Consider the following 18,331-nt stretch of genomic DNA (forward strand, 5'->3'; position numbering starts at 1 on the left):
GTCCAGGGAGAATGACTGAGGTCAACATAAGACCTGTAGGCATCAGTATTTGGCCAGGCCCTAAGATACTGCGGAAGTCACTTAGGCTGTGGTAAAGTACAAATGCATCTCTCACAAGGATGAGGTTTATGGTCTAGAAGTAATGCCCAAAGTTTTAGGAATCCGACACCCTCTTCTGGCCTCTTGGGCACCAGGCACACACAGGCCTTCACACAAGGTTTTAGGGGGAAAGGGTCTGGGATAAGTCAACAAATTCTCGGGGATATGGGTGGAGCCTGGCTCACCATACAGCAGAGGATCACCAGGCTGTAAATTACACCCATTTCCAGCATTCCAGGAGGAAGACATGTTAAACATCTCCCCCACTTTGAAGGATGCCTGTGTATTTAACTTTCCTGGCTTCTCCAGTACTTATCTGTGTGCACAAGGCTTTTTTGCCCTCAACAGCGCAAGAATATACATGTAGGCAAAATACTCATACACATAAAATAATTTAAAAATTTCAAAAGATCTCTGTGAATGTAGTATAATTCAGCTTTTTATATGTAATATAAAATATATCCATATAGATATCATAGCTAGTACTAAAAATCGGTAAGACATAGTTTCTATTCTTCAGGAAATATACTCTGGAAGCATCTGTCAATACACAGATGATTCGAATATGATATTGAAATTTACAATTGCTTAACAGAGGCAAAATGGATGCAAATTTTGAGGTATAAAAGGGAGAGATTATGGATCTAGGAATGGCGCGTGGAGAGTCAGGAATTGAGCTGGGTCTTGGTTCAGAAGCACTGTACTTAGTACTACCTATCATTTCTGAAGGCTGGCTCCTATATCCAGTGTTTGCTGTTGTGAGCACATGACCCTGGCACTGTAATGCTGTACCCTATAGACAAAATGAACAATTGTCCAATGTACCGAGATAGAAGAAAAAGATCTTAGTGTATAAACTTTGCCTCACCAGTGCAGCTAGATAGCGGAGCACCTTGTTGTCATTCACCAACATTTTAATGATATCTTTTCTGGGAGCTTTGGGAATGAGAGCAAAACAGTTCTGAGCAGAATCTTCAATTAGTCCATAGCCATTATATGGAGGTAACTCCTGGAGAGAAACAAGAAGGAAGAAGTGAGGCTATCGGTGTTGACGTCGCACAAGAGATATCACTGTGAGTGTTTTCTTCAAAGTCAGCTCAGAAACACTTACCCAAAAGCAACTTTTGAGGACTGCAAATTCATGGCCAACCTGGGTTATGTAATTAGATCTTGTCTCAAAAATAAACGAATAAACATCCCATTCTCAACAAGTCACAAGACATATAAAAGAACGAGGAAATTGCTACATTAAAGGGGAAAAAAAATAAGCAACAGAGATTTTCCCTGGGAAACATCCCAGGGAGGGTATGCTTGACAATGGCTTTAAAACAACTACCTTAAAAATGCTCTAAGAGGGCCAGCCCACGGGGTGGGGGTGGGGGGCGAAGGGGCAGCACTTGCCAAGGAAGCCTCACGACCTGAACTTGAACTCTAAATTCACAGTGGAAGCAGAGAACCAACACCCAAAAGTTCTCCTCTGACCTCCACATATATACCATGGCATGCACGCGCGCATACACACACACACACACACACACACACACACACACACACACAATTTTTTTAAATGCTCAAAGAAAGGGAGATATGGAAAACTTCAAGAAAATTAAGTATAAGAAAGTAAAATATCAATCAAGACACAGAAAACCTAAAATAAAACCAAAATTAAATTAAAAAAGGGTCATTGAGCTGGCCCAGTAAGTAAAAGCACTCACTGACAACCTGAGTTCAATCCCCAGAACCCACAGCATACAATGAGAGAAACCATTCCCACCAAATTGTCCCCTTACCTCCATTTGCATGTTGAGCGCACATGCACAAAATAAATTATAAATGCAAATTAAAGAAATTATGGAGCTGAAAATTAAAATGAACTAAAATGAAAATCTCACTCTTAGGATTCAAAGACAGATTTGAGTAAACAGAAGAATTAATGACTCAGAAGCCAGGTGTGGCTGTGCATGTCTGTCATCCCATCGCTTGGAGGTACCAACAGGAAGGTCAGGAGTTCAAGGACATCCTTGGCTACATAGCTAGTTCAAGGATGGCTTACACTATATGGGACCCTGGGGGGGGGGTGGAAGGAAGGGAGGGAGGGAGGGAGGGAGGGAGGAAGGGAGGGAGGAAGGATGGACTCCTGAAGTTAGGCTAACGCAAACTATTCACTCTGAGGAATATAAAGACTGAAGAAAAATCCCACGGATGCTCTGAGGGACCAACATAAGCATCACATCTCATAAAAAGAGGAGAAGAAAAATGGGGGAGAGAGTGTGTCTGAAGAAATAATAGTTTACATTTCTTCAACCAGCTGAAAGACATGAATAAACATATACAAAGAGCCCGAAGATGAGTTCAGAGACTCATGTAGTCAGACACACAATAACCAAATGTCCCAATGAGAAAGAGAATCTTGAAAGTGGGAGAGACTTGCCTAGTCACACACAATAGGATTATCAGTAGATCTTTCCCTAGTGACTTTGGAGACCATAGGCAGTGGGCCAATGTATCCAATGGGCCAATCGTAAAAGGAAATAAACCATGACAATGGGGAAATCTATACATAGCAAAGCTGTCCTTCAGAAACGAGGGACAAATCAAGATATTTCTAAATGAACAAAATCTGGGAGAGTTAGTTACCACTGCACCTGACTGGCAAGCACTGTGCTGGGAGTCCTTCCAAGTTAAGCAAAGGGACAGGACACTAGACGCTATCCAAAGGTGAAAGCACACAGGCTAACTGAGAGACATTACAAACTAATCTACAAGTGAGTGTTCTTATCATTTTGGGTTGTGATGCCATAATTTCTCTGTCATGTAATTTAGGAGAGCTAGAGGTATTGCTAGGTAATAGAGGACTTGTCTACCACGTGCAACATCCCAGCTTTGATAGCTACCATTGAAAACAAGACAGAACAAAAGAAAACCTTCATGATATGGGAGACTAATTGACTTGAAGTGGGGAAACCACTTGGATCTACAAAATATACTTTGGTTTAATACCATTGAACTAGGTACTTTAATGTAGTTAAGATAGTATGCTGTGTGCATTTGAACATAATTTAAAATGGGAAAAAATTAAAACATTTTTAAAAGTAATATAGCCTTGCTATAAGAATCAAAATTAGAGCCGCACAGGGACTATCAGAAGGAAGTTCTCTGGTCATCTCCTTGCTCCACCTTCCCATTCCCACAAAGAGAAACCAGTGCCCACAATTGATAAGGCAGCTGTTTCCAACAGCTGTTTCTCAGCCTTTATAAACAGAGGTTATGTACAGAAATGTAGATACTTATTCACTTAAAATACTCTATGGACATTTTCCATGTTAATATGCATGGACTTACTTTATCTTTTATGGGCCTTACAATTTTCTACTAGTATGGATAGATGTGTTTTGTCAACCTCATTCTTCATCCTGCACAAAACATGTATTCCTTTATAGTCCTCAAGGTGTATTTTGTAGACCAAAGATAAACAATATTCTAGAGAATTAAACAGCACTTCAGAAAAGTGATTTTACCTGGCTTTCCTATCAACAGTCTACAAGAATTGCATTTTCAAAGACACAAACACTAGGCACTAAAAATCTTTAAAACTGAGCAGACTATAAAACCTCATTATTGTCGCTCTGTATCTTTGATTGTAACTAGACTGTGGGTGTTTTCATACGGTGATGGGCTCTTTGTATTTCCTCTTTTGTGAGCCTCTATCATAGAGAACTCATTCATTTTTATTGAGTTCTTTCCTCCATTTTCCACATCGTTTTCTTAGTGCACTCGGACTTCTGTTCCATTACCTGTTTTACAGGAGGTGGCTCATGCTTGGTCACGTCGATGCGTGGTAAATCGGGCATTCCAAACTTGTCTTTGTAGTACTGCCGGGTGAACTGATCACAGTCGTAAATGAAGAAAGTCCTCCCGAGGATGGTGAGGGACTTCCCCACAATGAAGTCCTTGGCAGTGTACCACTCCAGCACCTCTTGATCAGAGATTTCCAGCACACACTGAGGGAAGTTCTCTAATAGGAGATGGGGTTAGAGGGAAGAAGGAAAGTACAGAGGAAGAAAGCTGAACCTAAGAGCTGGGTATTCTTGATGGCTGGCTCTGGTTCAGGGTTGAGTACCCACTGATTTGTCAAAGGAATATAAGGCTGTATATGTCAATCTTTGCAAAATACACAAATAATGTGACAGATATTTCTCATGAACTCTCTCTTCTACGTTCAGCTAGCACTATCATCAAAAGCCTCCAAGATCCACAGAATTACTACTTGGTCATCTGAGACATGTAAGAGAGTTGGCTCTGGAAGGGACCGAAGTCACTGGGTTCTAACTCGCCACCCAATTTCCCACACATCCAACAATCATTAGGTCTACCTGTAGACAAAGTGCACTGCTAACTACTGAGGCTACACAACTAGCTGTGCAAAACCAACTCCTACCTTTGAGGGGAAAATATCCTGTTTGTTGAGATAGATGATAACTTAGATAATGGGTTCTCCTACACACACACACACACACACAGAGAGAGAGAGAGAGAGAGAGTCGCCACTGCTATCAGGAGAGTATGATATAGTCATACACATGAGGTAGGGGTACAGACAATTAATGAGATGATTACAATAATCCACTCCCACAGGAATCTCCTTCCAATACTGAATGAAGCTTGCATTTTGGAAATGAGTCCAGTTTTATCAGTGTGTTGTGAGAACTAAGGGTTAACTTATTCCAGATGGATTTAATGCCGAATGGCCTCTATGGACATCACAAAGGCCAGTCAATTCTGGTGGGGTACCACACTACATAACCGTGACCACAATGCTGGAATGCTCGGAGCCAGAAGCAGGGCAGGGCTCTCCTGATGGGTAATTACTGAGATGGAAAATTAGAAAAAAAAAAAAAAAAGATAGCATTTCTGGAGTATGAGAAATAAATGCTCATTCAGCAGCCCTTTCACTTTTCCAACAGATCCATAAAAACATAAAAATTGTACGTATTAATAGGGTATCATGATGTTTTAATACATGTATATATTGAGTAAGTGATTAAATCAGGTTTAAATGTGTTGATGTTTTATTTCTCTATGGTAAAAATAGAATGTTTTGTTTTTCACCTTTTCTCTTTGTTTTGTCCTGCTTGAAACAGGGTCTTGATATGTAGCACAGGCTTTCCCTGATCTTGTAACAATTATCCTGCCTTAGCCTCCTATGGGCTAGCACAAGCATGGCCTGATGTGGCTGTTGTAGCTTTTTGAAATATATAGTATGGACTTGTGGTCTATAGTCACATTGGTATACAGTAGCAGAGCAACTTCTTCCCACCTCTCCTCTCTACTTCTCTACTGTTCCTGAGTGTTTGGTGTGTATGTGGTGTGTGTGTGTGTGGGGGGTATGGTGTGTGTGGTATGTGTGGTGTGTGTGTGTACGTGTGTGTGTGTGTGTGTGATGTAGATGTGGATATTGAAAGAATGCTTGTAGGTTCACATTCATGTGTGTGCACTACCCATTTGGAGGCCAGGGGTCAACATCAGATGTCTTCCTTGATTGACTAGACTGCTGGGCCAATGAGTTCTGGGAATTGGCCTGTTTCCTGCTACCACCTCAGGTCCTTAACTGCTGAACCATCTCTCCAGCCCTCAATAAAGAATTCTGTTGGAGTGAGGGAATATTTTACTGTAGTTTTGAGTTGGAATTGTATGATGATTACTAATTTTGAACACTCATTCATCTAACTGTTGGCCAAGTGTCTTTTTTCAAAAAATTTTTTGCATGTTTTTATTTATTTATTGGAGGGAGTGCGTACCACGGCAAACATGTAGAGTTCAGAAGATAACTCGGGGGAGTCAGCTCGCTCCTTCTACCATGTACGCCTCCATCAGGGACTAGATTCCAGCTGTCAGGCCTAGTGACAAGCACCTTTACCTGTAGAGCCATCCTGTCAGTCCTGTATGACTTTTTTTTAAAAAAGATATAACTATTCATTCAGGTTGATTTTCTATTCTTAATTGGGTCACATGTTGTTTGTCCGTCTATCTGTCTGTTTTTGCTATGAGTATTTTCACTTTAGTTCTGTAGGTATTTTGGATACTAATCCCTTGCAGAAGTCTAGTTTGCAAATATTCTTTTTCCCATCCTATGTGTTGTCTCTCCAAACTTTCTGTGTTCCTTTGTAGCACAGAAGCTTTTTAACCCCATAATCCCATTGGTATAATTGGATTTTGTTTCCTAGGCTTTTGGGATCTTGTAAAAAAAAATTCTTGCCCTTTCTGGTCTTAAACCATTTTCTCCTGTTTGTTTCATGTCTTGCACTTACGTCATTGAGTAATGAGTTAATTTTTGTAACTGGTAAACGTGAGTAGCCTTGTTTCTCATCTTAGAGAAAAAGTGTAGCTCTTCCTCCTTCAGAATAATGCCAGGTTTATCATACATGATCCAGATTGCATTGAAGCACATTCTGTCTAAATAGAATTTGTTTAGTGATTTTATTATGAAAAGATGTTGAATCTTACACAATGCGTTCTCTGCAACTACTGAGATGGTCCTGTGGTTTTAATGAAGGACTTTATACTACTAATTCAGTCTTGGAGCTTGTTTTGTTCATTAAAAAAATTCTTATGCTGATCCTGTCTTAGAAAACGTGCATTGTCTAGGAATCTGTCCATCTCTTCTAGATTACCCAAGTTTTGGTGTACAGGAGTTCACAATGATCTGTAGTGAGCTTTAAACGATATTTATTTTCTTTCTGATTACGTGCATGTATGTGTGTCTGTGGAGAGCAGAGGTGTTGGGTCCTGGAACTGGAGTTACAGTTGTGAGTCACTCTGCATAGGCACTGAGAACTTAGCCCAGGTCCTCTGCACGAGCAGTGTGCACCCTCAACTGCTGAGCCATCTATCTAGCCCTACAGTGAGATTTATCCTGCTGTGGGATCTAGTGTAATGTCTCCCTTCTTATCGCTGATTTTGAGTCTTCTCTCTCTCTTAAGTCCAGCCACTTTTTAGACAGTCGACTTTCTTCGTCTTTTTGGAGAACAAACTATTTTAATGATCCTTTGTGTTTTTTCTTTTTATCCATTTCATTTAGTTTTGCTCTGATCTAATCTCTCTCTCTCTCTCTCTCTCTCTCTCTCTCTCTCTCTCTCTAAGTTAAGGGTTGGTTTGTTCCTGGTTTTCTAGTTCTTGGGTATACCTTGATTGCTTATTTGAGATCAGCATGCAAAATGGTTGTCCATCTCCCCACATCTCTACCCAGGGTAAAGATAGGTCTAGACACTTCAGCCACAGGTCCCACCCTATGTCCAAACTCAAAAGGTCTTTGCCTATATCTGGGCAGAATCATCACAGTGGAACCAGCCCCAGACTCCTAAATCACAAATATGCAGCTTTTTAAGTGAATGTCAACTATGGATACTAAGAGTGAATTTTACTTTACGCAAATGTTGTTATAGAATCTAATTTTACTCTCTGTTTTTACACTGCCTAATAATGCTTCTTAAGACCTAACTATTTGCTTTTTGTATAAATCTTGTTTATTGCTTCCAATTACTATATGGAAATCAAGATATAAATCTGGGCAAGGTGGCACACATCTTTAATCCCAGTAAGCTCCATGCCAGTCAAGGTTATCTAGTGAGACATTGTCTCAAAAAAAAAGTAGTTGACCTAAGACTCAAAGGCCGGAAAGCATATGATGAAATACATTGTATAATCCGTGCTGCATAGGCATTAGGGTATAGGCCTGCAGTCCCAGTTAATTGGGAGGCTGAGGCAGGGGTGAAAGAACAAGGCCAAGCTGGGCTGCAGAGTGAGGTGAAGGCCAGCTTTGGAAATTTAGTGAGGCTCTGTCTCAAAATAAAAAATACAAAGAGGGCTGGGGCTATAGTGGAGTGGCAAAATGCTTTGCTGGCATGCACCAGACCCTGGATTTAATCCCCAGTACCACTGAGACAAACAAGCAAGTCTAACACTAAATGGGTTCCATTAAGAAGCCTTGCTCTACCTGTCTTTAAATGAATCACCTGTTATATGTTTTGTTTTGCTTTGCTTTGCTTTGCTTTTATCTGTTAAGTCACTACTTCTAGAGTGTCCAGGAGGCATGCCTGGACTAAGAGGCAAATTAAAGAGGAAAGTTGTAGAAAAAAAAAATCATTGTTCAAACCTAAGAAAGCTCTGACAGAGCCAAGTACAAAAGAGTGACCGCACTGACTACTAACTTCCTAGAACCCCGCTCCCCCGCAAACCTGCCACGTAACAGAGGCCAAACTGAAACTTACTTGCATTCTCCACCAAAATCTTGGGCATGTGCTGGCGGTTCATGAGGAGTGGGAACGGATCTCTTCCGTTGTTCCGTTCATGGACCTCTCGAATCTCCACAGTATCATCCATGAGGTAGTAGTGAATGATGTAGTGTCGGCATTCCCCAAACAAGCTATCCGTGTCATCCCAGATGGCATAGAATCGAAGAACCTTTGAGGAGTCCAAAGTCATGACTTAAGTTTCTAAAACAGAGTCTTAAATTCACTATGACATATGTCTATCAGACAGTGATGAATAGTAGCTGAAACACTTTCAGACAGTAAATAAAAAAATCAAGGATAGGAAAATATCCAAAATCATGTACTGTGTATTAGCAGCCAAAAAGAATAGTACAAGGCTTCTAAGTTTGTGCCAAGACAGGAGAGCTAACTTTGGGCCCAAATATTATTAGTCTTGGAAAGAGAAGCTGAATAAAAAAGAAGAGTAGGGTTGCCTCTAAAGGTAATTTATGTGTAGTAACCAAGATATTTGGTAAATTGTGTGCATAGAACTGGTGTAGAAAGAATTCTCAATAATGAGCCCACCTTTCTTTTGGTACCATAAAAACACATCCACTAGTAACAGGATGGACAGAATCTTCTAATTTAAAGTAAGAACAGAAAGCCAGGTGTGGTGGTACACACCTGTAATCTCAGTACATGAGATATAGAGGCAGGAAGAACACCAGTTCAAGTCCAGGCTAGGGTATATAGCAAGTTTGAGGCCAGCCTGGGCTATTTAGTGAGACTTTGTCTCAAAACATACACACACAAAATAAAGTCTGGTGTGGCGCATACCCTTAATCCTAGAATTCTGGAGGCAGAATTCACAGAATTTCTGTGAATTTGAAGCACCCCCTCCCCCATAGAGAGCTCTGAGCCAGCCAGAGCTATATAGTGAGACCCCGTCTCAATAAAACAAGCCAAAAACTAAATAAAAATAAAAATAAAATAAGCAAAATCTCAATCCTAAGTCTATGCTAACACTGGGTAGAAAAAGAAGTCAAGCTTTCAGGAAATTAAGACAAACATTTCCGAGTAATCTGTTATTTATTTTTTCCCTTTATCAGTGAAGGAAGATTCAGATCTACTTCTCCACTGTAGCTCACAGGTGGAAATCTGGGGAGAGTCAGAAAACACTCAGAACATTCTGTTCTCTAACACTAATGCAGTACTCAGCAGGGACGCATCTGAGATGGGGTTCCTGGGAAATCAACGAGCACAACTATTTTAATTAACTACTTTATTTTATTTTAATAGCTATTTACTATCAGAACATGTAACAGCTGTACATTTTCCCCCAAATTCATCTAAGCCTGCCCAGAGGATTCTGTGAGATTGACTCATTTGGGGGCTAGTGTGCCAGCTAGTTTTTATGTCAACTTTACACAAGCTAGAGTCATCAGAGAGGAGGGAGCCTCAGTTGAGAAAACGTCTCTAAAAGATCTAGACTTAGCCAAGCCAGTAGGACATTTTCTTAATCAGTGATTGATTCTGGAGGACCCACCATGTTATGGATAGTGCCACTCTTAGGCTGGTGGTTCTGGCCTATAAGAAAACAGACTAAACAAGCCATGGGGAACAAACCAATAAACAGCACCCATCCATGGCCTCTGCATCAGTTCCTGCCTCCAGGTTCCTGCCCTGTTTAGTACCTACCCTGACTTCCTTCCATGATGAACAGTGATGTGGAAGTGTAATCTGAACAAACCCTTTCCTCCCCAGGTTGCTTTGGTCATGGTGTTTATCACAGCAATAGCAACCCTGACTAAGACAGGAGAAAAGAAATGGGGGATTTGAAATGGAAAGAGAGAAGCAGCTAGATGTATGTAGCTCAGGAATTGCTTTACCATGTGAACATATGCAGGGATTCACAAGATAATGCCACAAGCTCCTTTATATCTCTGATAATAAAGCTGAGGGCCTGCTAGATGGCCCATCAGGTAAAGGAATTTTCTACCAAGCCCAACAACTTGGGTTCGATTCCCAGGATCCACACAACAGAATGAGAAAACCAATGCCCAGAAACAGTCCTCTGACCTTCTCCAGTAGGCTATGGCACATACAACATACATTTACACATCCTCTAATTAATAAAATGTAGTAAAATTTTAAGATAGTAAAAAATAGAAATCTAGGCATTGACATACTTTTCGCCCTACAGGAAACAACTATATGCCAATGGTTAAATTATACCAAAACATCTTTCCAATAAACACACATCCACACTCAAACAGGACTAAACCTACTCTATTACGTCACTTACTTGTTTGTCAAAGGTGAGAAACTGCTTCAGCTGGTCAAAGTCTGATGGGGTGACGAATTTACGAACAGGTTCTTTCCGGAGTTCAGTGTAAGGGTCGAGAGCCATCTTCTCTGGTGGATTTAATTCAATTCCTTGACTTTTCAGAAATTCCTAAAATTTTAGAATTAATGTCAACATCCTTCTGAACAATTTAAATGACATAAAATAATGTTCTGAAAATAAGTGTGATGGAAGGAACGACTTGTTGACAGATTGGGCATGTCTTAGAGAGGCTATCTCCAAGGACCCACCTCTACAGACAGTAGCTGATAACTGCCTGAGGCATTCTTTATTATATATATGTTAAGCTAGTTGGAAGGCATTATAGTAAGATAACTAGGCATCTTAAATATGAACTTATATCAATCAAGTTAGGGGCCTAGTAGCAAAATTCTGGCATTGTTTTAATACAAGCATCTGGTACCCAAGCATTGTTTCACAAAACATGTGTTTTACTTTTGCTATGGAGGCAAGTGCACCCAGGGCCAGGTTAAGATGGAACAATGTTCCCAAATGTTCTAATTCACTTAAAATAAGTATATAATTACTTTCTAAAAATCTAAGACAAAGTTGGCATTGGTTTCCTGATGTTTATACTCTGTACAAAAGAAAGGTGCGTATGTGCACACTCACACGAATACTAACCTGCTTAGTAACTCCCACCCACAGTCACCAGTGTCCTTCCCATCCACTAATGATGTCATGAAACGGATCCCACCAGCCAGAATGCTGCTGCAGCGTCCCAGCCCACAAAGAACGCACTATACCTGTGTGAACTGGTCACAGTCAACAACTCGGAAAGTCTTGCCATAAATTGTGATGTTGATTCCCCGATTGAGGTCTTTCCAATGGTAATGGTCTCCCACGTCGTTCTTGGCTAGCCGCTGGCGTTTGATTAGCTTGCCTTGTGGGATCCCAGAGTTCTCCACAACCGGCTCTACGACGGACATGCTGTCATCTTCTAGATAGTAGTAAATGTTCACTTGGCGGATGCGATAGTGCTCCTCGGTTGATATAGGGACATCTTCTTGGAAGTAGGCGCTAAACTTCAGCACCTGTAACACACAAGAGAAGGACTTTAATTATCATCTGAAAAACACAAGCTACTGTCCTTAAAAGAGAACATTACAGGAAAAGTTGAACTCCAACCTGCCATAGACTCATTGGGCAGCATCTGAAAAAGTACCCTCACTGTGTTCAGAAGCATGTGCATTCTACACAGACCAAAGCTCAGTCCTCCGAGGAGTATTCATTCAATGTGAAGTCAGAATGGCTTATTGAGTATACATTCAAAAATATATTAAAACATACGTGTTGTGGGATTACTTTCCATTTCTGGTACTTTATTTTATTTAGTGTTTCCGTTCAGAGGGACAAGGCATTAGAATTATGTTCTAGGTAGTTAGAAGAGTTTACCCAAACCCAGTAAGGGGAGAATGGAGGAAAATCAAGATCCTTAAATTAAGACACATATGTGTCTTAATCAATGAGAACATAAAAGTACAGATTTTAAAAAAATAGAAAATCAAGGTAAAAACCAAAAATAACTGGCTACCGCTTAGGAAAATTATGAATATAAAGGAGAGAAGTCCTTACAATTCCAAAGAGAAAGATGAAAGGAACACGTTCAGTGATGTATTTGAAGAAAAAGAAAGGGGGAAAAGAACAATTTTCAAATAATAATTTGAATTAAATGCAAAAAAAATTCTAAAGGAGAACACCACTCCAGTAATGCAGAGGGAATAGGGTGATTTTGAACCACAGATTTACAAATATATGCAACATTAAAGCCAGAATTCATCAGCTGGTTTCACATCACTACTTCTACGAAAGAAGAAACTTAGAATCCAGACTGGTGAAGTGGCTTTTCCTGGCCATCCATGAGCCAGAGCTGGGACCAAAACTCTACTGGGCCCTTGCTGTCTTCACACACTCCATCACCTTCTAGATGATGGAGGCTATGGTGATTCCGAGGAGGAAAACATATGGAAAAAGTGGTCCAGTAGTACTTCAAACTGACAAATGTTAAATAGGAGGGATGAGAAAGTTTTAAATGAAGTTGAGAGGAAAAGGACAGGATTCCAGGCAATGGTAACAGAAGGAAGGGGAAGGGAACTCGGGAGCGACTGGCATAGTATGGAGGCTAAGTGCCAGCCCTTCTGAAGAACAGGTCTGCAATAAGAAGTGTGTGTCCACAACGCAACAGCAGGAGGAGCCTGACTGGATTGATGGTGGGTATGGGGGTGTGGGGCAGTGGACACCAGATGAGGTACTGAGGAAAATACAGTGTTAGTGACACAGCCGTGACCCCATAGAAGGGTAAATATAGGGAGAAGACGGCCTTAACAATGTGCACGGCAAGGTGAAATTTGAACGTTTTAACTTACATGATAGCACAAGCTGATGCTGTAGGATTAATTTAAGACACCGGAGTGGATTGGGGGAATGGAATTTGTATTAAAGAGCACACAAGGATGACTTGAGCGTTTTGGCCCCGGAGACAGGGTTCCGATCACGTTGGCAAGGGTGGACGGGATGGCGGCCGAGCACATCAGAGGGGAGAGGTGTGAGAAGATAAAATTAGCAGCTCCAGTTTCGACATGCTTAGTCTGGACTGGGTATCGGGGAGGTAGCAATATAGGCAGTGACATACGCATACGTGCAGGGGACACCTAAAGTTCATAAGGACACAAGGACACTTGTCAAAAGAGTCAGCTCAGAGATGAGGACCAAGACTGAAACTGGGGCCATAGCCATCTTCCTCAACCACCCGCTCTCTAACCCTGGAACAATGGCATGTCTTTAACAATAGGGCCTTGACCTCCGACCAGGAGCTGATACATAATATTTGGACTTGTGTTAGAAAGGCCATACAAGTAGAAATTTATAATTTGTTACTTTAAAAAAAATACAAGAGATAGCAAAGTCATTTAATTTTAGATTCACTTACTCTATGAATGTTTTATTTGTGTGTCTGCTGAGTCACCTGGCACTCGGGTTACTGATAGCTGTGAGCCACCACATGGGTCCTGGGAATCAAACCCAGGTCTTCTGCAAGAGCAACACATGTTCTTAACTGCTGAGCCATCTCTCTAGCCCCTCAAGTTCTTGAGAATATACTTTTTAGCCCATAGCATATGATCAGTGTAGACTAATCCTAGTCTCCTATCTTGGCACATCTACAAATGAACTGTTATTATAGGAAAGTTTTGTAAAAATTTAGAAAGGCTAAATAATGTACACACCTTAGTTCTTGCTTTATAGTAATTTTATCACATTCAGATTCTTATTTTAAACTTTATTTTACTTATTTATGTGTGTAAGTGTGTGTGTGTGTGTGTGTGTGTGTGTGTGTGTGTGTGTGTGTGTTTGGACATGTGCAGGTATCTGAGGAGGACAGAAGAAGGCATCAGGGTCCCTGGAACTGTAGGTAGTTTGGTCGTGAGCCACCATGTGAGTGCTGGATTGAACCCATATTCTCTGCAAGAGCAGCCAGTGCTCCTAACCACTGAACTCTCTCTCCAGCCCACTCTGTCAATTTTAAAAACCATTTGCCTCTTCTCTTATTAAAAATAAAGAGTTCTAGGCCCCTATAAGGAAGCAACTGATAATAATGTTAACACAGAAAGCTCTTAATGGGTGGTTAGGATAACATCAGCTATGCTAAGTAGGATGAGAACGTGATAACATGTAGAAAGGAGGGGAAAATAATATTTAGATACTCCGCTTAAAAGTATCTTTTCATTGAATTTTACAGTGGCCTTGGCTCCTGGTAGTGTGTTCAAGCCTCCTGAGCTTGTAGAGATCATATTGCTTATTTGAACTTTGAAAATGATAGAGAAAACAAAAGAGAAATACTTGGCTTGGCATCTCATTGAATGTGGGGAGAAAATGTTAAGAATGAACGCTCAGAATTCAAACTGAGAGAGCAGATCTAGCGGTTCTCGGGACTGGGTAATGGTGGGAGTCAAAGAAAACGGAGAGGCTAGGTGCGAAGAACAGCTCACCCACATGAGGATTTCCCACTCTCAGGAGCGGCCTGTGGCTAAGGTCTGGAGTTCAGTGAGGTCAGAGCTGAAAAGAAATACTGACAGTTGTCCTCACTGAGGAGACAGGTGAAGCCACAAAAGTAGGTGAGATCTCCGAAGAAGGGACATTCAAGAATGAGTGCAGAAACTTGCAAATGCTTACACCAAGGAGTCAGGGAAAACAGAAAGGGTAACCTGACAGACAGGAGTGGGGAACTATGAGAGTGAATAATCATGTGTACAGGCAGAGCAGAGCCTGGGAAGGAAGGGAGGAGCAAGAAGGAGAGCCGGAACAGGGCCATGGACGCCTGTCCAAACTCAGCGAGAAAGCAGTCTGGGGCTCAAGGACTGGGTAACATTATCTTCTTAAAGGGGTCATAGGCAGAAGGGGTTGTGATCATACGAACTTTGCTAGAGAAAAACAGTCACTAGAGTGTTTGAAATAGAAATAGCGCCAACGATGAAAGGGTGGATGAATGAATGGATGAATGAATGAAGAAAATCTTGTAAAAAAAATAATAACCAACAAACAGATGGAGACGTTTTCCTGCTCTATTGACTTCATAGAGGTTTAGGACTCATTGTTGCAGGATAGGTGGGACACAGAGCAAACGAACACAGTGCAGCATGAATGTGGGATTTGGAATTCAGGCGACTTTTAACTGTATTTGGAAAATATTCTGGGGAAGTCTATAGGGAATTATTTTCTGTAATCTGCTTCTTGCCCAGAGAAGGCCTCTTCCAAGGCCCAGTTCCGCTGTCTGTGACTAAGGGTTGAGGCATCTGAACAATTTTCTCTCAGAGTACTCAAGGGATTCTGTAGTGTACTGATAACATTTCTGCAAGTGGTCAAGTCTTAGACATCTGAAGTCAAGGGGTACCCTAAAATCCCAGATGATAGATACCTTTTTGTCAAAGGCCACGTGAGCAGGAACAAACTCCGCAGGAGGGGGCGGCCTGGGTGGACCATAGGTTAAGACGGGTGCTTTATTGGCCAACTCATCCAGCTCAGCCTGAGAGAGCTGGTTGTAGTGGAGCCGGTCTCCGCCTATGCCCACGGTCGGACGTCGGGCAACTGCATAGCCATTCCTGTAGCCGAGCGTCTGGCTTCTGTGGAATGCTGTTTTCTGTAGGAAAGATTTATGCCATTAATAGCCTCATACAAACCTTTAAGTAAAACAACTAACTTCCTAAATTATCACATCTTAAAACTTTTGCCTTAAAAATAAATTTTAAAATTATGAGTATGTGTGTAGATGTGCGCATGTGAGTGTAGATGCCCTCCGATTCCCTGGACCAAGATGGCTAGGAACCACCTGATGTGAGTGCTGAGAACTGAACCTGGGTCCTCCGTAAGAGCAGTTCATGCTCTAAAAGGCAGAGCAATCTCTCCAGCTCCAAATGTTTGCTTTTTAGCACCACAAAATGTACATCAAAACATTTCACTGCATTAAAAGTTTTTTTTTAAATAAACTTATTTCTTTATTTATTTTCTATCCCAGCCTCAGTTTCCCCTCCCTCCTCTCCTCCCAGTCCCTCCCCGCAAACTGAAACACTTGCTCAGGATCAAGGAAGGAAGTAGAAGCCACCCAAGGCTAAAAGAAAACAACCCTGCTCTGTGATGTCTGGCTTTCCTTACCTCTACCACGCCATTTCATCTATACTCTTTTTTATTTTTAATCTTTACTTTTGCTAATCTTGTTTTCCTTCTTCTCTTGGTGGTCATGAACAATAGCCTTAGAAGATCTGGTTTTCTGAATTTTAATTTTGCCTCCAGCAACAGCCCTTCTTACTATATTGACACTGGCACATTCATGTAAGTCTTTGGAAAGCGGCTTGCTGGCATATCTGGAAATATCTGGTAATCCTGCCCTTATGCACTGAGTTTTAAAGATACATCACAAAATTACAGGAAAGAATGATATGCTTGAAGCTGATTATAATGGTGGCAAATATATGTGTGTATATATGATGCTTAAATGTTGGAAATCACCTAAACAACAAACATAAAGAAAAAAGGAAATGATGGGAATTTCACTCACAGGATTACGATGGAGGAATTAAAATGGTTTTAAATACCATGCAGCAGCCTGGTGAAGTACTTACAATTTATTAAAACAAAAAAGAGCATTATATACAATTATATAAACACACTACAGTTATAAGCATGCAAACTGGATTTGGTGAACATTCTGTATTCTGGATTTCTGGATTTTGTTCATTTTCTGCAATGAATATACATTCATTTGTCATTGGAAATGTAAAAGACTAATTAATTTAAATAAAGGGACAATGAAATTGAAGCTATATTAATCCAGTGGGTTTTATGTTCTTTGAGGGGTTATTTTTAAATTATATATGTAATATAGTTATGTACTATGCATCTATGATTTATAAATAATCATAAATTTTATTTTTATTAAGAATAAAAAGATTTCTTCCGAGTCCAGCATACTATCTTTCAAGGTCTGTACTACCATCAACGGAAGAGCAGCATGAACTTCTGCTAAAAGGTTTATGGAACACAGACCTTTCTTCAAGGGTCATGTGTTCTGGGTTCCAAGTCAGTTGGCAGGAGCTGCCCCAGATTGGTAACACACTGACATAGAATACGATGTACTGAGCTGGGCAATGTGCATGGCTTCAAGTTCCTCTTTGCAACCCCTAAAGACAGCCGATGTCACTAGAGGCTGAGTGTGTAGCTTGGTGATGGTGTGCTTAGCATGTTCAAAGACCGAGGTTCGATTCTCAGCACCAAAAGAGGGGAAGAGGGCTGGGAGGTGGCTTGGTAGGTAAGGGCTACTTACCACCAAGACTGATCACCTGAATATGATCCTTGGAACCCACATGGTAGAAGGAGAAAACTCCCAGTCTTTGTCTTATGACCTCTAAACACGTTCTACGGCAGCCCCTCCCCCCGCAATTATGAAATAAAACATCAGTAACTTCAGTTCATTTTCTTTGTGGTTAGCAGATGTCTCTAGCATCAGTCAACTATATCATGGGGCACCCCAGGCAAGGCACCCCTCAGGCCTCCCACCCTTCTTATTTATTAGGGTTCACCTTCTGGCCACGTTTTCTTTGGAGTTACAACATTCCTGCACTCATGAGGATGCAGTGGCCATGCTTTTTCAAATTTCAAGCAAGGATAATTAGTCACTCAGTATACTTCATATGAAGTATGTCCAAGGCAGTTCATCTTTCCATATAAATATTTAAAGTCTGGCATTTCTATCCACACCTCTGCAATCTCCCAAATCAGCTCAACTCTGCCTTGTGGGTAACCCACACTCACCCACACCGAATGTGTAAGCTGATTCTGTTCAGCATAGGAAAATGTCGACAACTTTTAAATGATATAAAATAAAAAGGCTCATTGAGACAGAAAATCTATGGTGCTAGCCAAGCACAGTGGCTCACACTTTTAATCCTAGCACTTGAGAAGCTGTGGCTGGAGGCCATTTCGAGTTTGAGGGCAGCTTAGGATACGCAGTGAACTTCAGGCCAGCCGGGCTGAAACGCGGAGAGACCATGTCTCAGACAAACAATCAAACAACAGAGAAACACACTTAGGGAGCTTGTATCTTTAAAATAAATGACTACAGTATATC

The 18,331-nt window shown here is 41.0% G+C and overlaps 1 protein-coding gene across 1 annotated transcript in view; it reads right to left on the reverse strand.

The window, feature by feature from the left end:
- Nucleotides 1-18,331, reverse strand: part of Efhc1 (EF-hand domain containing 1) — a 37,575-nt gene that overhangs the window by 17,208 nt on the left and 2,036 nt on the right. Inside the window, exons 2-7 of the mRNA XM_059281903.1 lie at nt 15,626-15,847; nt 11,460-11,747; nt 10,654-10,803; nt 8,367-8,559; nt 3,894-4,114; nt 968-1,108 (exon numbers count right to left, since the gene is read on the reverse strand). Of these exons, the coding sequence (XP_059137886.1) occupies nt 968-1,108; nt 3,894-4,114; nt 8,367-8,559; nt 10,654-10,803; nt 11,460-11,747; nt 15,626-15,847 (1,215 nt within the window). The remainder of the gene's footprint in view (nt 1-967; nt 1,109-3,893; nt 4,115-8,366; nt 8,560-10,653; nt 10,804-11,459; nt 11,748-15,625; nt 15,848-18,331) is intronic.

The sequence above is a fragment of the Peromyscus eremicus genome, chromosome 16_21 (assembly GCF_949786415.1).
Source record: "Peromyscus eremicus chromosome 16_21, PerEre_H2_v1, whole genome shotgun sequence".
Lineage (NCBI taxonomy): Eukaryota > Metazoa > Chordata > Mammalia > Rodentia > Cricetidae > Peromyscus > Peromyscus eremicus.